Here is a 22,565-nt window from a genome sequence, read left to right as displayed (position 1 = left end):
GTGTCTTTGCATCATGAACATTACATAGGAGATGCCTTTGAGAATAATACAAAGGACTATGGAACCAAGGACAGAAGCCTAGCTTTCACTGTTTGTACTTTGGATTATCTTTGTTAATGAAAGGTAACACTGCATAAGCCAGAACTTGCATTTATAGGTACAGTGAGAGTTTCTTTAATAGAATCAGGCAGTAATTATTCAAAATATACTAGGATAGGTTATCTTAGTGCCCTTAGAATTAATGCCTTGTACATAATAGCCGTTTTAGTAAATGCTTGATTTGTTGTATTTTAAAGATATGTGTTTTGCCTTTATCTTAATTATGTACTACTTCAAGCAGATGATTTTTTTTTTTTTGGTGAAGACAGATTTTTTATTAATTTAAGATTTATTTGGAACTTCAAAGTTTGATATTATTTCATTGTTAATAGTAGACTTTTTCATATGTGTGTATTTCTATCCCATAAAGTGCTTTCTGGGGCTTACATTTGCGTCTGTGATATTGGACTAATTCATGTTTGACTTTCCTATTCACTTTGTTGCATGCTCCCCCTTTGTGTAACAGATCCCAGATCATACAGGATTTACAACTCAATATATATTAAGTGCTTTTTTTGTTGTCTTCTGATCTCTTTTTCAGTAATCTTTTCATGTGGGAAAGGATTTTAAAATGTCTGCCCACTGACCATTTTCACAGTAGAGTATCAGTTCTCTTTCTCTTCAGATCAAGGGATTATAAGCAGCGTGTATATGTGTATATTTACATATGGTATACGTAGTGAAAGCTTTCATTTTGAATCAGTAGTTCTGGGACTTTTTGATAGATTATTAATCTTTTTTTTTTTTTTTTTGCTAGACATCTGCAATCCAGATTTCATGAAAGACAACCTCTCTCTGCCCTTTTGTATATAATAATGGTTAAAATATTCTAGTTATGTTTCCTAATGTATGTACTTTGTGTTGAGCAGATTTGTATTTTTCTGGAAGAATCCCATACATTTTTTTATTGTTTAAAACCTTGACTATTTCATATTCTCAAGCCTCATTTTTTGGGTGGGATGAATTAGAATGGTGAGGGGTGGAAGGGAGTTACTGAGTTGCTCTGCTGTTTTTCCCAGTGTTTTTCTCATAGTAAATACCTGAGAGCTCCATTAAATTCTTTTTCCCAAGAAGAAGGGGAGAAATTTTGGTTGTAAAGAAGTTGGAATGTGAGGCTTGATGGATGTGCAGATAAAGTTTTACATATAAGCTTACATGTTACTTTTGAGATTTAGGTATTTCAGAGATTGCTACTTAACTCCTCAAGTTTCTCTAAACCATTGATTTTTACCAAGGGTTGGTTTGTGTGATTATATTGTGTGTCATAAAAACTAATGGAAACTGAAGCATTGGAGGAGTTTTATAAATTGAGATACCTAAACGAAATATTAAATACAATTTGGAGTAAATATTTATTAGCTGGGGGAGGCAGTACTAGGAAAATGTAGGAAAAAAGAAGACTTAAGAAAAGTCTGCGTGCTTCTTCTAAAAGGCTTTCCTTGCCCCCAGTTACTGTTGCCCTTTGGTTTGGGGGCAGAGAACAGAAATAAGCTACAGCGATCTCATACTGTTGAATATCTGGAATAACGACTAGCATTTTTAGAGTTGGTCTGCTCAGTGGGTTGTGCCCTGTACAAACCTCATTTCCAGGAACTTACCCACTTTTTGGTATTAACAAGTTTATTGCATTAGTTTCTCCTCTTGGTTATGTTACAGATAACCCAGCCTAAACTAGCTTAAGCCAAAAAGGGAATTGATTTGCTCATATACCAAGAGTCTTTGCAGGGCTAGTTTCACGTATTCAGATTGAAACAAATTATGTGAATTCCTCTCGTCCTTCTGATACCTCTGTATTGACTCCACTCGCATACAGACTCTTGCTTCATGGGTACATATGTCTGCTAACAGCTATCAGGATCATACCTTTCGAGTTGAAATCCAGCAGTCTTGTACCTCACTGCTTCTGAAGAGGTCGTGTGCCTTTCTCTGAGCGAATTGGTGTGGCCATTGGAATGTGATGTGGTAATTGGCTTTGACATAGGTCATGTGTCTCTCCTGAAGCTAAGATGGAGCTGACTAATAGAAGTACGTGGTCTGAGGATGGGGAAGTAGTGATTTCCTAAAGGAAAATCAGAATATGTTAGCAGGCCCTAGCCAGTTTGGCTTAGTGGATAGAGCATTGGCGGACTGAAGGGTCCCGGGTTCAATTCCAGTCAAGGGCACATGCCCGGGTTGCATGAGGCAGCCAATTGATAATTCCCTCTCATCATTGATGTTTCTATCTCTCCCTCTTCCTTCCTCTCTGAAATCAATTAAAAAACAAAAAAGAATATGTTAGCAGGAGATAGGCAAATGGATGTTAAAATGGCAAAAAATAACAGGTATTTCTATATGTTTACCAACCATCAAAACAAAATATATCAGGAATTAATCACATAAAAAAAAAAAATCTCGCCCTGGCTGGTGTTTCTTAGCGGTTAGAGCATTGGCCTGTGTATTGAAGGACCATGAATTCGATTCCTGGTCAAGGGCACATGCCTGGTTTCAGAGTCAATCCCCGGCCTCATTTGGGGTGGGTGCAGGAGGCATCTAATCGATATCTTTCTCTCGCAGCAATGTTTCTCTCTCTCTCTCTCTCCCTCTCTCTTTTTCTCTCCTTCCCTCTCTTCCTTCCACTCTCTAAAAAATATAAATAAAAAAATATCCTCAGGTGAGGATTAACAACAACAAAAAAATCTCTAAAATAACTCTGGAAATGAACGTACAGTGTTAGAAGAGGTATCTAGTGACATTGGGAGTCAAAATTGTTGGGTCCTCAGTCCTTTTTTCTGTTTCAGTAAGGGACAATAACGTGGACGCTTCTCAGGGAACTTGTTTGTGCTTTGTAAGGAGTAAATGTTTGCTGGAAGAATTCCCCTGGAAAGTCTACTCATCAGGATTAAAGACCCAGATTCCCTTTAGATCAGGGTGGCCTGACCCTGGTGGCCCTGGTCCCTTCTCTTACAAAGATTTTCTCAAGGTACTACTGTTCAGGGCTACACTAGAATCTTAAGAGAAAGAGTCCTTTTGTGTGGAAAGTAATTATTGCTCCTTATTTAGCGTGTTTTCCATAGAGTGAGATCGAGTTCTAAGTATATTCCTCACATGCCTCTTAACATTCCAAGCCATATCATTAACGTGACCATGCACTGTAGGATTAGACCCTTAGTTTCTCATAGCAATCATGTGCCACGTCTTAATCTTCGACTAAATACATCTTAATACATCACGCTCCATCACATCTTTTCTAAATCCTTTGATTGGATTATACACACTTTTCTTTATGATTTTTTTCACATTACAACACAGTCCTTCCAATAGCCTTTCTCCTCTTCCACCTTAACTAAGTAAATTAAGCTCACAAAGGCATTTCGTTGGCTTCCCTTATTGGTACGCTGCCCAGTCTTCACCTTAGTTGCTATTCTTCTTGGCATTTCTCCCAGTCCTGTTTCTTTTTCGTCAGTCAAGCCCACTTTCATGCACTTTATTTCTAAATTGTATGTTCTTCTCCTGGCAGACTGCCTGTCATTGCCTGATCCTTAGCACACCATGGCGGTGGTCGTTTGGCGCAATGGGCTGTAGTGGAAAGACTCCTGAATGTGGAACCAGAAGAGCAAGCGTCAGTTCCTGGGTTGCTACTTAGTAGCTTTGTGACCCTGGGTACATTGTGTAACTCCTCTAAATTTCAGATACCTAATCCTAAAATGGACCTAATATCATATTACTTTCCTTACCTACCTCAGTGTTTTCTTGGGAGGAACAAAGATGAGTGTCAGAGCATTGTGTAACCCGTACAAATGTAAATTGCGATTTTATTACTGTTAAAGCTAAATCTTTAAAAAATGGTATTTAGTTTTTAATTAGTAGTGATCTAAGAATTTTATATTTGTTGAAATAGTGGATCTTCTCTAGTATTAGAAACACATATTAAAAATCATTGTGTTTTATCCAGTAAAGTCCTGTTTAACCTTAGAAAATGAAGAAATATGTGTAAGTTAATTTTCTAGATAATGGAAATTTAGCTCTTTAGGAGTGGCAGGTCTTCAATTTTAACTATTTTAGATGGAAGTCTTTGAAAATTATTTCACACAATTCTCTATACATTTTAACCAGAATATATAAATCCCACCCCTTTTATTTATATAAAGCAAGGAAAAAATAAAAGTAATAAGAGCACATTGTAAAAATTCCAAATGGTACAGAAGAGGAACTTAGTGTCTCCACTCATTTCTAAATTTTACTTCCTTTGGGTAATGTTAGTTAACAGTTTCCTGTGGCTTCTTTCAGCACACATGTATGCATATCTTGTTTTATACAAGGGATTTATGTATACTATATGTGGTGTTCTATTCTTTGCCTTTTAAAGAAACGTCTGCTATATCTTAGCTATCTTCCCATTCAATATATACAGGTCTCTCTGTGTGTGTACATAATGTGTGTGTTGTTTTTTTTCAGTACTTTGGAAAAAATAAATTCCAACTTTTCAGTTTTTGTTTTTATAATCATTGCAGAAAACATTTGTGCATATGTATTGGCATACTTATGTTGTTATGGTCATTGCATAGATTGTGAAAAATTATTGGGTTAGAGGGCCTAAGCCGTATGTTTTTTTGTTTGTTTTTTTAGTGCTGGGGCAACTTCAGTTTGAATTATGAAAGAAGTATGGAATTTCCTTTGGTGTCTTTCTTCTTCACTACATGCTCTGACTACTTCATCTTCTCTAATTTTGTCTAATTTTGCTTAAGATGTTTATTATTAATTCCACCACAGAAATCTCCATTGGGATTTTGGGCATAGTTACAAAATGTTAGCTGCTATGACAACTAGCTTGCTGCTTCTGCTACTACAATTACTATTACTGCTACTACTATAAATGATTTCATTATTATATCCTCCATACTGCCTTCCTAATTCTAGTCTCTGGCTGAGAGTCTGCTGTCAGAGTTTTTCCTCTAAAAGTTCAAATATGATCATATCTTTCCACTTAAGAATTTGTAGGTATAGGCAGCAGTTTGGCCTTAATCTACCTTCACATTTTGTACTATTTCCCCATATTCAAAGAACTATTCAGTAGTACTGGATTTCATACCTTTTTATGCCCATTGCCTTTACACATTCCTAGTATTTTCTTTCCTGTTTAGTCACCTGATAAACTTTGTTCATTCTTCAAGAGTCAGCTCAAAAGTCACCTCCTCTGTGAAGGCTTCCTAGAGTGGGGGAGAATTGGGTGGTGAGACCATCAAGGCTGGCAGGAATTGCATCATTCAAGGCCTGAGGTTACATTAGATGGCTTGAACTTCATTTTAAGAATACTAGTTCTGGTGCATAATCAGCTTTAGGAACTGCTGTCCTGGAGTGCCCTATGGCTAGTCCTGTTGTTGCAGGTATCACTTAGTATTGTAATGTTTTGTTCCTGTGCCCTTCTCTTCCTACTGAATTCTGAGCACCACGAAGGCCAGGGCAGTGTACAAGCTCTTCGTAAATTCTTGTTACTGCCTACTTCCCACGGTTGTGGTCAGGTGTTAAATGAAATGATACCTGTAATGTGGCTGATACAGTAAAAACTCAGTAAATCTAAGCTGTTGTTGATGTTATCATTAGCATCACTGATAGGTAAATCCTGACTCTGGGAATACACAGGTTGATTTCTTGAAAGAGGCAAGATCTTATCTAGGCTTTAAAAGACTGTGTAAGGATTGTATTAGTGAATTTTGATTAAATGGTTTTCAAGACATTGTGAAAGTTGAAACTTAAAATTTTATAATGAAATATCCATAGTTCTCTGTCTGTCTGTCTCTGGCACTTGAAAAGGTGAAATATGCCTCAGTTTTTTTGTTTCTTTAATATATAATAGATACTATGCATAGAATTAATGCATTACTTTATATGCAGAAATAATGTCAAAAGCTAAGTTTAGCTAAGATTGTCAAATATTCATTTTTAGAAAGTGAAAGTTTTTAATTTTGTATGAACTTAAAAAACATCAATTTGTTTTTACTGACAAGAACATTAGGGCAGTATGTGTATTTTAAAATAGCTTGTGCATGTGCCCTTGAGACAAGTTGGTGGGTCCATTTTTATCAAAACCATATACACAGAGACATATTAAATGTATCATATTATTATACTAATCATATGACTCTAGAGACAAAAGTAACCAGAGGACTAAAGCCTATCAAAACCATCTTTTTGTTTTTGTACAATGAGATTCTTTTTAAATTTGCCAGTGAATTCATACCAGTATTGGAACCAGATGTAGACTTCCGTCTTTTAATATATTAGCTCAGCTATAAAGTCTCATTTTTATCCCTGATTACTGAGTGTTTCATTCATGGTTTATTATCTCTTTCCCACCCTCTTTTACTTATTTATTTATTTTGTTAAGACTATAAAATGTGATTCAAATGATTTTAAAATGACATTACCCTATTTGCACAGTGAAAGAAGTGAAACCTGTAATGTATTGAAGACAACCTAATTAAATACACAAATGAAATACTTTGTTGTTAAAAGTTTTCATTGGAAAGGATTCTTGATAGATATCATTAAAAGAAGAGTTAGCTGTGGGTTGAGAATGGATCTAGTTTTTCATCTTAAGAACTAAAAACTTACATTGCCTCCTTCTATATAAAGCAGAACCTCTTTCCTATGTGTTTTTTTTTCTTTCTCCCCTAAATGTTTTCAGTATAAACTTGGCCGTTTTTATATGGTTGGATATGGGTCTATCTGAAGTGATGAAAAGTCTTAATTATAGAAATGAAAAAGATACCCCTTTAAATTTTATATACTATTGGGTATAAGCAGTTCTTTCTATTGTGAAATAGAAATCAAGCCACTTTTGGTAACTGGCTGTGTTTATATGTAAATGAATTTTTAAAAACATTTAAAGGTGGTTTGAGAAATAAAACGATATTTAGGAAAATGATGGTCAGCTGACTACACAAACAAACTTCGCTCCCTTCCTCCCTCCCCTCCTTTCTTTAAAACAAAAGAAATAAACATCTAGATCAAGGCCTACTGTGTCCTGTCCAATACAAATTCCTATCTCCTTCCTTTCTCATTCTTCTCCATTTGTCATACAAAATACTTGTAGGGTGGCTTAAATGTTGATATAGATATTGCTTTTATATGAAGTTCATTTAAAACCATTGATATTTCAGAGAGACCAGGTAAACATTTATTTCTCCAAATCTGATAAGATTTACCTGCATTTTGGCACTTAGAAGGCTGAAATTTGCCCATCATTTTTATCATTTTTCTTACTTTAAAGAAAATGGGCCTTACTTGATTTCTGAGTACAATTCCTAACTATTATATTTGTACTCTTCAGTTAATTATTTGAATTACTCTATTGGTAGTTTTTCCTTTTTCTGGACAGTGAACTACTTTTTTTTAATTCAAAGCCCAATTTTAATGCCACTCCTTTTTCCTTTCTAAATTAATTGCTCTCACCTGTGGTTAATACTAGTTTACTAGAGATTTTTTTAATTGACTGTACATTAGGTGCTCAATAAATGCTTCTTTCAGTGAATGAATGTTATCTAGAGCTTTTGGAAAATAATTCTGCATTCTTAGGTCATTTTTACACATGGCTTATACTCTTCCTGTCTGCCACATGTGCTGTTAATACTCAGCAACATTATGACCCATATGGGATAATTTTATAATTGATCCCTCATTGTTTTAATTTGCTTTTCTTTGATAATTAGTGCAGTTTAATGTTTTCCATGTATATTACCCAACTCTATTTTTAGTTTGGTGAATTGTGTGTTCATTTTTTGCCTGTTTACTTATTGGGATTTGATTGTTTTTCTGAAGATTTATGTGAACTCTTTATAGTCTAATTAATTCTATACATTAAATATCTTACTATATTTGCTCTGAATACTTTTCTGTGATCTAAGCTTATAGTTTTTATATAGATAAAGCTTATAAATCCTCATAATTCTTTGTTTGCTTTTTAAGTTGTAAACTATTCTTCCTACCTACTGATTTGATACTTTGATTTTCTTCTATTTTTATTTAAATACTTTTACAATATTTCAATCACTGATCTGTGTTTATTTTAGTGGGATTAAATATGTGTTTTCAATAAAATACTCAGAAAGCCACCTATAATGTCCTCAGTTAAGGTTATTTTTTGGGCCAGGTGAGTCTTCTTACTTGCAGAGTTCATTAACCGGTTATACTTGTTTTGTTTGACTGGCACACAGTTTAAAATAATGTAAATTTGAATGCTGAGATGAAATAAGCACCATGCCTGATATTGTTTTACTGCTTGTTTATGGCTGGTATCCATTATTACTGTTTTTGACCAATGGTGGCTGTTCTGATTGATTAGTATTATGGCTGGCTACTGTTCTCATTAGACATTGCCTTTACTGATTGCCAACTATTTTGAATATCACTCTTGGACAACTCCCTATTTTCTTATATTGAGACCAGTTCATACATTTATGTTTGTGACATCTGGCAAATAGACGTATAGATTGTAGAGTCAGAAAACGTGAGCTTTGTCATTTAATAGTAGTGTGACATTTGATAGACCACTTAATTTCTCTAAATTGTTTCCTCATCTATAAAAAGGGATGACAGTGTTTCTGTTTACTTAATTGAGTTGTGAGTCACATAAAATACCCTTTATAGTTGTAAAGTAATATAAAAATTTAAGATGTTATATTTGTGTTGTAGAAAATATTTCTTCATTTGGTTATTGTTGTTTAAATTATTTTATTGAGGGATAGAAACCTTTCATTTAATAATTGAAGTTAAAAGTCTTAAAGTACAGATACCAGATTTGAGCCTTAATATTCAAGTGGATTGTTAAAATACTACTATCGCACAAATAATTTTCAATGAAGACATATCCATGTATTAGTATGAATGACTGGATGGTGCATCATTTTTTGATTAGGGCAGAATATTAAGTGACCTCTGTAAGAGGCACTCCTGTAACTCCAGCACCCTCTGTCTCACTCAGCCACAATCTCTGCTGGTTTCCACAGCCAGAAGTTATGGGACCTTCTCTTCCTGCCACTGGAACCCTGGGATGGGGGGCCTGGTGTGGGGCTGGGAACCTTCTCTCCTCATAGGGCACCTCCGCAGCTGAGATACCTCTCCCGAGTTTTAACTGCCACATGTGAATGTGGGACCAGCCCGTTCTGCGCCTGTGCCCCTCCTACCAGTCTTGATGTGGCTCTTTATGTCCTCAGTTGTAGGACTTCTGTTTAGCTAGACTTCAGGCAGTTCTGAATGATAGTTCTTAGTTTTATTGTAATTTTGATGTGGTTCCGGCCATCTTGAATGGAAGCTTGTATTATACTCTTTTTTATCAAATTATCCCATCCCCTAGTAAGCTCCATGAGAGCAAGGACACTTCTTGTTTTGTTCACTACCTTATCCCTAGCAACTGCTGTAATTTCTGGCATGTAGATGGTGCTTGGTAAATATTTATTGAATGAGTAACTGGCATTCTGAACCAGTTATCTATCAAGTAAGATTTTTAGATTATCACTGAGGAGTGTATGATTAAGAGATGGCTTGGAATTATCGTAAGGTGTTTTAATTTGAAAAGGGAGAGGGCGAGTTGACACTTCAGGAGTTAACAGAAGGAGGTCCAGGTTGTTTGTTACTTTTTTTTTTTTTTATGAAGAAAGCACATATATCCAAAGCTAACACATTATTCAAAAGTACTGCATACACATAGACATGTATAATATAGTTATGATATTGATATTGATATATTGATGTCATATGCAAATATAAGCCATCTTCCAATTTGCTTAAGGATTTTAATATGGTCAGGGCTTTAAAAAATCGAGGTGAAATTAACACAACATAAAATTAACCTTTTAAAAGTGAACAATTCAGGTGTATTAGTGCATTGACAATGTTGTGTAATCACCACCTCTATTTAGTTCTAAAATATTTTCATCCTTTAAGCAGTTGCTTCCCATTTCTCCAGCCTCTGGCAACTACCACTCTGCTCTTTTTCCTGTGGACTTGCCTATTCTGAATATTTCATGTAAATGGAATCATACAATACATGCGCTTTTATATCTGGCTTCTTTCACTTAGCATAATGTTTTTGAGGTCAATTCACAGTGTAGCACATGTCAGTACTTCCTTCATTTTTTATGACTGAATAATACACCGTATGTATATATTATAATTTGTTTATTCATTCATCTGTTGATAGACATTTCAATTGTTACTAACCTTTTGGCCATTGTGAAGAGTACTGCTATGAACATTTATGTTTGAGTACCAGTTTTCCATTCTTTTGAGTGTATAACTAGAAATAGAATTGCTGGGTCATATGGTAATTCTATGTTTAACTTTTCTTTTCAGTGTTTTGACTAACTAAATATTGTTTTCCATAGTGCTGTACCATATTGCATTCCCACCAGCAATGTATGAGAGTTCTAATTTCTTCACATGCTTACTAACACAGCTTTCTATTTTTTTTTTTTAATTATAGCCATCCTTGTGGGCATGAAGTGGTACCTTGTTGGAGTTTTGATATGCATTTCTTAATGGCAAATGATGATGATGTTTAACATCTATCTTTTCATGTGTGGCCACTGGTATATTTTTGGAGAAATGTCTATTCAAGTTTGTGTTTCCATTTTCCTAGTCTGTCTCTGACGTGTTCATTTTTTTTCAGTTCTCATTATTAGGGTCAGAAATCCATGGTGTGGGTGTGTGAGGAATGCCCTGGCTAGAAGCAGGAGGAGTGTTTTTGGTGTTTCATGCAGGAGTCTCTTGGCAATCCACCCTTCACCTTTCCTCTGCTTTATGTAAAACTGTTGGTTTTTGTTTTCATCAGGAATGGGTTTGCGCCCTGGTGGGTGTGGCTCAGTTGGTTGGGTGTGGTCTTTCCTTGCAAGGAAATGTTGCTGTTCAATTCCTGGTCAGGGCACGTTCCCTTCTTCTCTCTCTAAAAATGAACATTAATTTATTAAAAAGCACCCTATTTTAAAAAAGAAAGAATAGGATGCATCAGAGGGAAGAGTGTCTGAATTTTTTTTTTCAGGACAGATAGCTGCAGTATTGTTACCTCATTGTTAGAAGATGTGGAAGAAACTGGTATCTTAGGGTCCTGTTGATTTTTGGGATGTTATGTGCTTTAGAAATGACATTTATAATTTTAAAGAAAGGAGAAATTTAATGATGAAATTTTCTTTCATTAGTAAAGTGTGTAATTAGAGTGACAAAGATTATCAAAGAACCAGAAGAGGTTCTCAGATTTTTACTTGTAGCCTTTTCCTGGAGTTTTGATGGTCATCAGAAAGGAGTGCTTATTACCCTGCTCTCTTGTAAGAGTTTATCTAACATGGTATTTCAATCAGTTTTTTTAAATATTTCATTCCAGTTAACAGAAGATGAAATTGCAACTATTCTTAAATCTACTTTGAAAGGACTAGAATATTTACACTTTATGAGAAAAATACACAGAGATATAAAAGCTGGAAATATTCTTCTCAATACAGAAGGACATGCAAAATTGGCTGATTTTGGCGTGGCTGGTCAGTTAACAGTAAGTGTAATAATTTTGGAAATACTTTTGGCTTATGTGTCGGTTTAATTGTGTCTAAACTTTAATAACTTTTTGGGGGTATGGAAAGAAATGTATAAGTTCATTGTTCTTGGGTAGAAGGAGCCATAATTAGAGTATTTTTTATTAGTTTTATTTACAACTTAAGAAACATTGAGTAAATACGAAAATATATGTAGTCATTGAAATGCTTAAGTGTTCAAAGAGGAAAGCTACGTGGGTTAATTTGTGTAACTTCCCTTGTTATAGTACTGTCCTTAATGACGATAGTGGAGATAAGTTACTTGTGGACTCATTTTAGAATTAAAAATTCTTAAATATGTCATGTTATAACTAGCTGAAATTTTAGGAAAATAGTCAATTTCATCTGTAAGTTGTAGTATTGAGGTTTTCACATACATAGTTTTAAGAGTATGCTGGCAAACAGATTCCTCAGTATTTTTGTACTAGTATTTATGACTGTGTAATGTTTTACAGGACACAATGGCAAAACGCAATACTGTGATAGGAACTCCATTTTGGATGGCTCCTGAGGTAATTCAAGAAATAGGCTACAACTGTGTGGCTGACATCTGGTCTCTTGGCATTACTTCTATAGAGATGGCTGAAGGAAAACCGCCTTATGCTGACATTCATCCAATGAGGGTAAGAAAATGATGGTTTTTCTAAAAATGTCAATGTTGTAAGCATTGCAGTGTTGTAATGTCAGTGTAAGTAAATATAAAGTAAGTTAAATACATTCATCTGAATTTAGGTTCTGTGCAGAAATGGTAAAATTATCTGTCAAAGAATAGTGACAGTTAACTTCCTCCCTCTAAATCCTTACTTGTGAGAAAAGAAGTGAAAGCTATGTATGCTCTCTACAATACTGTTTCCCTCCCCACAAGATATACCTGTAAAATTTCCCTGGCTTTTCAATAGAGGAAAGCGTTGGTAAGTTCACTGCATTCTTTAATTCATTGTTTTCTCCAGGTTGCAGTGGAGGCATTGGTAGAAATCAGTTCTTCCTTTTCTACTCACCCTACAAATTCTGCCTTTCTGTGTTTTTGTTTATTTGTTGTTGTTTTTAAATCCTCACCGTAGAATATGTTTATTTATTCAGAGGGTGGGGGGGAGAGAAACATTGCCTCCCATATGTGCCCCAACCAGAATCATGGGATGCCGCTCCAAACAACTGAGCCTCCCGGCCAGGGCTGCCCGTCTTGTGTTTTTGTTTCTCCCCCTTTTCTTCTCTTGTCTGAGGCTAATACAGTATTTTTAAAATTCTGATTTCTAATATCGCCGTGTACTTGTTAGCAAATTAATCTTATTTCTTTAGTTAGTGCTTAGTGAGAAAATGTACCGTCTCTTTTATTGAATGTTATATGCTCTATGAACACCTTTTCCAGGATAATTTTTGAATTGAAGTACATACCTTGCATATTTAAGCCTAATTGCCTGTGCTTTAGGGTTTGTGATAATACAGTTTTTACATTTATTAGTATGTGAATCTCAATTTATTATAGATCAGTATATTTATCTTTGTAAACTTATTGCCCTCTAGTGGCTGTAGTCACCTCAAGAAGAAGGGATATTAGAATGAAGGGCAAAGAGAAAGAAAGGGAGAGAGGAGTGTGTGTGTGTGTGTGTGTGTGTGTGTGTGTGTGTGTGTGTAAAGAGAGAAGATGGTGTCCGGGTGACTGGAGAAATGTGTGAAGTAAATAGTTGGGAGGAAAAATAATGCAGTATTTTAGAATATCTGGAGAAGAATAAATTGTAATTATTTCTGATGTTGCAATGTTATGGATTGAATTTCAATAATAAAGGTACAGCGCACCATGCCTAAAATATTAATAAATTTGCTTGCCACTTTACAGAGAGTTTTTTGAGTAATACAGTGGTGTAAAATATGTATTATCCTCTTCTGCTTATGAATTCCTTTGCTAAGATGAAAAATAAAAACAACATGAATTTGTTGAATAATAACTTGAAAAATATGTACAAGGTCAGCATAATATCGGTAACACAGATTCTCATTCCTTATCTGATTATCTTATATTATTTATCTTTGGTACTTTTAGTTAGAATGATTTTAGAGTGATTCTCCAATTAGGTGTATTTGAGTTTGGCTTTGCGAGGTAAACGAAATTATCCAAGGCAACCTAGCTAAGGGCCAGAGCTGGGACTTGTCCCAGGACTTAGACTATTACTGTCTGTTTCCTCCTTGTGTAAATTTTATTTTCCCATTCAAATAGTCTCTCTAGCAGATAGCAAAGAATTGTAATATATGGCCCTACTTTCCAAGATCTTAAAATATCACTTGACAGTTTGATTTAACAATATGAAATAGTAAGAATATATTTGAAGGTATTATATCGCTTTAAATTCTATCTATCTAATCTATCTTTTAATCATACTTTCTAGGATGCCTTCCTCACTTTTTTCTACCAATTGAAGTTCTACCCATTTTTTAAGTCCCACCTCAGTTTTTACTTCTAGTAGATTCTTCCTTGATAGTTACTATCTATGTTGATTTCTTTTGTCCTTTATAATTTGTGTATAGGCAACTCTTGACTCTACAGTTCTTTGGCTATTTTATCAAGTGTTGCCTTATGCATTTCTAAGCACCATATGGTTTTAAGTTGCTATGTAAATTATCATTATTTAACTTACCTCATGTTTGTGAACTACCTTACAAATTAGAGTATGAACTGCAAGTCTTGGGAAACTATCCAGACCATGTTGCAGATAGAAGTTTTCCAAAAGTTGAATCTTCACTTGAAACCTCAGATTTTTATCATTGTAAACAAATACTACAGTTTTTCTTGAAATGATAGATTGACTTGGTTCATTTTTGAGAAAATGTCTTGTCAAATAACCAAGTGTGAATAGCTGTGGTTTTTCTATCAGTTAGTTTTTCAAGTAAAATTGGTGTTCCTTGAAAAACTAGTTACAGCTCGTGAAGCTTGCCGTTCAGTCACACAAATGCTTTTCCTTGAGATAAGCATTGTTCTGCATGGAGCACATGTGCATTATGTGTATTTCCCATTTTGTCACAAAGAATATTAAAAAGATATCAGTAAATTTAACAATATTTACTGTTTCATCAAGGTTTGAATAGTTTGGTGGGGGTGAGGGAGGGTGGGATGGGAAGATAAAAGAAAACTGTCCAAGATAGAAACAAGATGTTTAAGTCCCAGCTAAAGATGGAAAGTGGAGGTTGTAGTGTTATCAATCTTGGCTTGCCTCTAGGAATGCTCAGCCATGGAATGGAGTGCATTATGGCCTTGATCCCAGGTTTGGGTTATAATGAATGAGTGTCTTAGAAGGATGGGTCTACAGTGCATTTAAGAATACTGTTCAGAGGATAGTTGAGGGTTACAAATGGGGTATAGTCTGGAAAGAGAGGAGAGAGTATAAGGAAATTCAGGGATCAAGGAGCTAGACAATGTTCTTCACTTTTGCTGCATAGCCAGTTCCCTGGGGAGCTTTGAAAAATTTCTGGTGCCTGAGTCCTACCCCAAACCAATTAATTCAGAGTATCAGTCTTTTCAGTGAGGTTAGAGAGCAGATAAAGTTGTAGTTAAGGTACGAGAAAGCTGGTAGGATATAAAACTCTGATCAGTGAGTGAAATATTGAAGTTTTCTTTTTAAATTAAAATTTCTTCTTAAACAGCTCAGTAAAATAAATATTTTAATCTTCATTTTAATGAGTGGGTTGGATGAAATGGATATTTAAAGGATTATGTTATTTGTTAAGATGACACAACTTGTAAGTGGCAGCACTGAGATATGAGCTCAAGCTAGGCCATGTTCTTGCCTAGATACCAAAGAAATATCTTCTGTGTTTGCAGTTGACCCTGGAACAATGTGGGGCTTAGATGTGCCGACCCCCCGAGTAAATGAAAATTTGTGATTCTTTCTAAACTTATCTACTAATAGGCTATTGTTGATTAACACATATAAATAAATAGTTTATTAACATATTTCGTATGTTATAGTTTTTATACTGTATCTTTTTTATACTGTATCTTAATAAAGTAAGCTAGAGAAAAGAAAATGTTATGAAAAAATCATAAAGAAGAGGAAATACATTTCACATATTGAGGAAAATCCACATGCAGTTGAAACCTGTGCTGTTCAAGGGTCAACTGTATATCACATCTGTATGCAAATGGAGGAGTGGCCAGCAAAAATAAGAACTCTACCAACCATATTATGCCATCATTATAATTATTAACTTTAAATATGAGCCTTTTGAGTTTGTTCCAGAGGGGCAGGAAATATAGACAGATTTAATTTTTGTGTGTTTTGTTCCCCACTTACTTTTTGGTAGCAATATAGGCTTATGAGTTAACCAGTAGTCGACAAAGTTGTCACAATAGAATGAAGAGGTGATTGACGGAAAGACCACTACAACTGATGGAGGTAAAGAAAGCTAGTTCTTTTAATATAACTAAAGGGTATCATACAATTTACTGCACAGAGATGGCTATCTAGAACAGGAGGATAAGTTAGGATGTTGGGGGCCAGCTTCCCTCGCCTCCACATCCTGGGGTGGGGGTGGGGTGTCCAGCCACTGTTGATACTGCCTGATTGGAGTAAGGATCCTAACTAGTCTATCTGAATTACCTTTGGCCATTCTCACCAGGATGTACCTCTTTCTGCTATGCCTGCCCTCTAGATGCATATAAATAGGAACAACTCCAGAACAGTAATGCTGACTCCCAAGACTGAATGAACTAGGAGTTGGTTTCCTAGTAATTTTTTCAGACATACCACCCTTTGAGTACGTCCATTCTCCAGGCCTGCTTGAGAACCTTGCTTGCTTAGGCCAGCAAGAATTAGGGACAAGAGGAAGTGCATCTTCCTCTAGAATAGGATAGTTTAGAGGGAATTGCCACTGTCTGAATAGTCACTAGTTAACATTGTGCTTGTTACTGGTTAAGCTTTTGAAAGACATATATTTCGAGTGTCATAGCCAGAGGAATGTGAAAACTCAAAGAAGGTGCTAAATTAGAAAAGGAAAGTCATTATATTAAATTGGAACTTGGCTGTTAATTGAGAATGGGTCTTTTGAAGGTGTTAAGGCTGAGGTAATTTGTTTTACGTGCCTTTAGTATGTCATTTTATCAAATATTGGTACTTTAATCATTCCTGAGAGAGAATAAGAGATATTTAGATTATCAATATTCAAGGAGGAATTTCCTAATAAAAAGAGCTATTAAAAACATTGGATTTGTTTGATGGCAAAGGATGAACTAAATTTTTTGGTTCTGATAGAACTTTTTCTTTAAAAGAAACATTTATAGTTTATGCAAATCAAGTCTTTATTGTGGTAGATAGTAATAATTATCTGTGTAGTGAAGGACACCGATGAAGTACACACTAAAATATGTAAAACTTTCTAAACAGAGGACTGAAAATGTGCTTATAAATTTTTTCCCAGCTGTTAGATTAAGATTAATGAGTAATGGCAAATGGAAGTAAATCTATCTGCTCAAAATGTTAACTGAAACAAATTTTATTAAAACCCAGTTTATTTTTAAAAGTTAAATATAAAGTCACCAAATTAATTTTAGTAAGTTAAATAAATAAAATATTTAAAAAATTTAATTTTGAATTCAGTTAACCACAAACTTCTGTGGAGAGCAGGTTCCTCAACCCTTTAGGAAATATAATTATTTAAAAAATCAGGAAATGAGTGAATAGCATCCTTTTTCTAAATATCTATCACTGTATCCCTCCATCAAACCTAAGCACTCCAATTCTAATATTAAGTACCCTTGTAAATTCTTCCTTGGTAGTCAGTCCTTTGGGAGGCCTTTGGGTCAGATAGTTTTCACTCTCTGTTTATAACTTGCAGGTCTACAAGTAGGATTACTCATTTGTAGTTAATTATATACTAAGGGGTGGGCAAAAGCAGGTTTATAGTTGTGAGTAAACCTATTCTTGTATTATATATTATTCCATACAGACAACTATAAACCTTCTTTTGCCCACCCATATGTTACTTTGTTTTATGCAATAAATGTGTTCTGAACTTGTATAAATATTTAATAGTTGTAAATCAGCATTTTAAGTTCTTTGGATAGTATTTTAAAAAATAATTTTAATGACACCTTAGTAATGAGACTAACACTCTTGAACCTTATGTGCCATGTAATTGTGTACATTTTTATGGTAGGATATAACTGTTATCACTCACACAAAATTTAGTCATTAATATTAAAATATTATTGATTTAGTATTAATGTTAAAAATGGGAGAAATGCATATTTTAATGTGGAGGCAGGGAAGTCAAACTCTGGATCAGTTGGGTTGTCTCTGCTGTTCTGCACTGGTTAATTCACATCAGAGAAAGAAAATGTCGTTTAACTACGGATGTTTGGTTTTTGAAGACAAGTACCCTGAAATTTTCTTTCTGTATTCTTTTACTCCTGTTCCTCTCTTCTTTGTTTCTTTCTACAAATATTTAGTGCACATTTATCATGCACCAGTTGGACTTTGAGGATGTAGTGGTAAGCAGAAGAGACATGTTTCATGTTCTCTTGGAACTTTTGAGTCCAGTGAAAACTAGAATTCTAATGTTAGAATTCTGTGGCTTTATAGGGGTAGATATACATTCTGTTATTTGGAATATAAGACCATACATACACCGTTATAACTTTTATTCAATTATATGTACGTATGTTACAGATTACATAGGATCCTATGGCTATAGGTGAGAATTTTATTACTTTGTCATTTCATATATCACTTGTTTTTCTCCCTTGAATGTATCCTCGTCTTCCTTTTTTTCTCTTCTTCTCGTTCCTGCCTTTACTTCCTTTGTTCCCCCCACTGGCAACACGCGGACATGAATGCTTACATACTCCCCTTCCCACCTTAGCTTTGCTTTATTTTCATATTGCCTTTTTGCTTCCCTGTATATTACCTACATTTTTCTGCTGGATTCTTTTAGGTGATAACCTGATTCTACTAACCACACTTTCAGATCAGAAATAGCCACGGATCTAAAGGAGTAGGGCAAATTGGATCATTGGAGAATTTCAGTACTACTTTCAGGACATATGGTTTTTCACTCTATTTGAAAGTTAGAGTTGTTCTGCCCTGCGGTCCTAATACATGTGGGAGTACTAAGCATTCCAACCCCTAAATTGGGGATTAAGGTTTATTACAGAGACAGTTTCAACATATTTCTGTCCAGTTGGAATTATTATTTTTGAAGAGATGAACAAGGAGGAGAACAGAATGAATAGATCTCAGCTTCTCTTGGTTGAGCGTGCTGAGGTTACCCCGGAGGGTTTCACAGGGAAGATAAATTCCCACTGCTAATTTATATTCAAACCTTACTATTGATGTTGCCAAGTGCTTTGTAAACGTGATTAGTTTGGTAACCATTGAGGAAACAATCATCATTTTCCTACTGACATACAAATTACATGAATATAAATTGTAGTTTTGGAGACATTTTTATTAAGTACTATATTGCTTACAGTAAGAATCATTGAGAAAGAATTACACTAAAATACATCTTTTTAAGATTTTAATGTGGGATGCTGACAGAGACAATATTTCTCTGTATTTGCGTGGGAGCATTTAAAGGAGGCCATTTAAGTTGATTTATTAATGATTATAAGGTGGCATTTCATTTCAGGCTCTTTTGACTGTGATTCACAGTATGAATATATTTCACACTTGACCCATTTTTGTGTGTGCACATACAACTGGTACATAATACATAAAACAGTATTATCTTTACATGTAATCTACCTTGATTTCTCTTCTATCAGAGTCATGTTTCATTGTCTCTCTTTTTATTGTTTCATTAAAAAATATAGGTGGTTCAAATCTGTTCAGTTGATTTCATGATTAGTATTAGTTTGTAACTTGCATTATAGAGGAGAAAAAAAATCACTGAATCAGGCTTTAGAAGTCTTACAAGTCCTGAAACAATTTTGTTATCTATGAATTAGTTTTAAAGCATTTTCATATGTCCATTTCTGCGAGTTACGTAAATGAGCAATAAATATAAAATGGTAGCTATTTAGATATATTAAGTAGCCTTATTAAGTTACTTTTCAAATCTCACATAGTGACAATAATTTAGTTCAAGTTCTTGCAGAGAGTTCCTAGTTAATAATATTTGCCTTCGTCACTTAAGGAGATTTTGGGTATGGAAAGGATCTGTTGCTCTAACATCATCTGACGTTGTTTTAGGGGACCCAGTAGAGTTGGAGATATTGGGACTTTACACAGTACCCAAAGGAGTCTATTGCCAGCCAAGGGAGGTTGCTGACAGCTTTTAAGCCCTTCTTGTGGCTGCTGAGAGGACTTCTTCAGCCTTTATTAAAAAAAATATGGAAACAATGAGCCCATGAGGACAGAGATACACGTGGACTGACTCTTTTCTAACCTCAGGTCAGACTGATATACAGATGTTTTCTCCTTCATTTCCACTATGGACCGGCCCAGTGATGGAAACGTGATTCAAAGGGGAGTAGCATGAGCTCTCTCTGCGGCAAAGAATTCAGAGTTAGCGGACCCCCAGAAATTGCATTTAAATGTTAGTGTTGGTGCAGTTGTGGATTTTTCTGGTACTAGAGCTCAGAATTTTTATCAAATAAAAATAGGGACTCCTTGAAACAAGGGTTTTTTGACCCAAAAGATTGAAAACTGTGACTCTCAAAATCAATGACCCTCAAGAAAGTTTATTATGTTGCATATTTAGGATAAGGTTTTATTTACTGTGTACTTGATCACAGCACATCACTGTTCTGTGTTTTAATCTGGGAACAGATTAAATATGTATGTATATGGCGTCTATGATTCCCCTCCCTTCAAATATTCTTTTACTTCTGGAAAGGATAGTTTTAGGTCTGCTAGTTACTGTCTAAAGTTCCTCATTCTACTGATTTAAAAAAATCTGAATTCTCACATCACCTTTTCTTTGACTTTCTTATGGCACTTTTAAACTTACTGTGTATTATCTTAGTTATTATGTAGTCTTATTTCCCTTACTAAATCTAAGTTTTAAATACAAGTGCATTTCATTTCAACTTTGTGTGTCTAATTGAACCTAGCAGAGTGACTTATACATAAGAGCATCCAATAAATATTTCTGTTCAATATGTGCTCGATTCCCTTTCTTATCTCAAAGATACTTCTCGGGTGTTAATATTGAAATCTGGCAAGCTTACATTCTTCTTTCTTACAATAATAAATTTTGTATTTATAACAGATTAAGAGTTAGTGAAATAAACTAAGAAATGAAAGTAAGTAAATACTAACCAAATACAACTTGAAAGGCCTGTCTTTTAAATTTTAAATTGATATAATTCACATACATTTTTTTTTTGGTACTTTAGATCCTGTTCCCTTGTTGAAGGAGATCAGAAAGACTAGTGTGAGCACCGTATAGTGTTGGCTTCTGGACAGTAGTTTTGGTTTGCTAATCTACAATAATAAAAGAGTAAGATGCACATTGACCATACCTTCACAATGCCCACCAGCCAATCAGGAGTGAGTATGCAAATTAACCCAACAAAGGTGGCAGGTTAATTTGCATGCGCAGGCACCAAGTGGCCGGGGGTGGGGCGATGACGCAGGCGTTCTGCACCGCCCCAGCTGCTCCAGGTCTCTGGGCAGCGTGGGAAGGCTGAAAGGCGGCTCCGGGCCGGAGCGAAAAGGCAGCTCCAGCTGGAGCGAAGGCGTTGCCGGCCGCCAGAGGAAGGAAAGCCCATTCTTGCTCGAATCTTCGTGCATTGGGCCTCTAGTCTATATATATAAAAGGCTAAGCAACCATCTAACCATCTGACCAGTAGCTATGACATGCACTGACCACCAGGGGGCAGATGCTCAACGCAGGAGCTGCTGAGCTGCAGTGACTTGGCAGTGGCGGTTCTCGGGTGATGCACCCCAGAACCAGAGAGGAGGGAGCCTGATTCTGGGGTGTGTCACCTGAGAACTGCCCTTTCACACTCCAGGACCCCTCAGGGGATGTCAGAGAGTCAGTTTCGGCCAGATCCCACAGGCCAGGCCAAGGGACCCCAACTGTCGGAGGGACCCTGCTCACTCCACAGATGCCCTTCGAGCTTCGGTGCAGCCCCAGGTGTGGCTGGCTGGGGAGGGACTGTGGGAGGTTGGCTCCAGGGCATGTCCAGCCCATCTCACCCAGTCCCGCCCCACTGGCCACCTTCTAATTAATTTCCTTTCAATGTGCATGAATCCGTGCACTGGGACACTAGTGGGATATAATTGTTAAGTCTTGTTGAAGACTTACATTTTAAAAGCAGTTGTGTAGGCTTACTATATTGATCTTAGTTAAGTTTTGTTTTGTTTTTAAACCAGCCATAGAAACTGTTTAGGCTAGAGACCTTAGCTGGCATTTATTTTAGAAGACAAATATCTACAATGTGTGTGTTGGGAGGTTGGGAGGTATCTGAAGGCAGTTATTGACTGTAATTTCAAGTGTACTAGTATAACATTTAAAAATTTAAAATTTTTGTAGAAAATGCTATCTACAGCAAATTTGACTTTTGAAATTATTGCTGGAGAGACATTTAAAAAAAATGAAGATTGATAAGGCTGACTTTAAAATATATGAATATTAGTTAAATTCTTGCAGAATAGAATTCTGTAGCTGTCTTAGAGGACTATATTAATCACAGATTAATGATTTGATTATGTTAACTTAGTTTTCAATAAACGTTTACATAAATAGAATCATCTTTATTACATCTGTGATCATTTAAATAGCCTAATTACATGTATTTGTGCTATGTAATGAAAGGTAAGGGATAAATGATCAGAGGTGACTGTAAGCATTGCAGTAAGTGACTTACATACTGAAGGTCACCATTGTAATTGGAAGGTTTGTGAATCTCTTAAATTCTGTAATCAAATGAATGATATCAAAGGGAGAAGTAATTTAACATAACAATTGTGG

General features: G+C 35.4%; 1 protein-coding gene across 3 annotated transcripts in view; it reads left to right on the top strand.

The window, feature by feature from the left end:
- The window catches only part of STK3 (serine/threonine kinase 3), a 225,472-nt gene that overhangs the window by 47,521 nt on the left and 155,386 nt on the right, over positions 1-22,565 (top strand). For all 3 annotated transcript variants that reach the window (XR_013815003.1, XM_079796718.1, XM_079796717.1), the window contains exons 5-6: positions 11,453-11,617; positions 12,113-12,280. Coding sequence is in view for 2 of the 3 variants with exons in the window: in XM_079796718.1 (XP_079652844.1) it covers positions 11,453-11,617; positions 12,113-12,280 (333 nt within the window). In the remaining variant the exon portion in view is untranslated. The remainder of the gene's footprint in view (positions 1-11,452; positions 11,618-12,112; positions 12,281-22,565) is intronic.

This window comes from Cnephaeus nilssonii (genome assembly GCF_951640355.1).
Source record: "Cnephaeus nilssonii genome assembly, chromosome: 18".
In the NCBI taxonomy this organism is placed as follows: Eukaryota; Metazoa; Chordata; class Mammalia; order Chiroptera; family Vespertilionidae; genus Cnephaeus; species Cnephaeus nilssonii.
The sequence above is the reverse complement of the archived record's forward strand: the minus strand, read 5'-3'. Positions and strand labels throughout refer to the sequence as shown.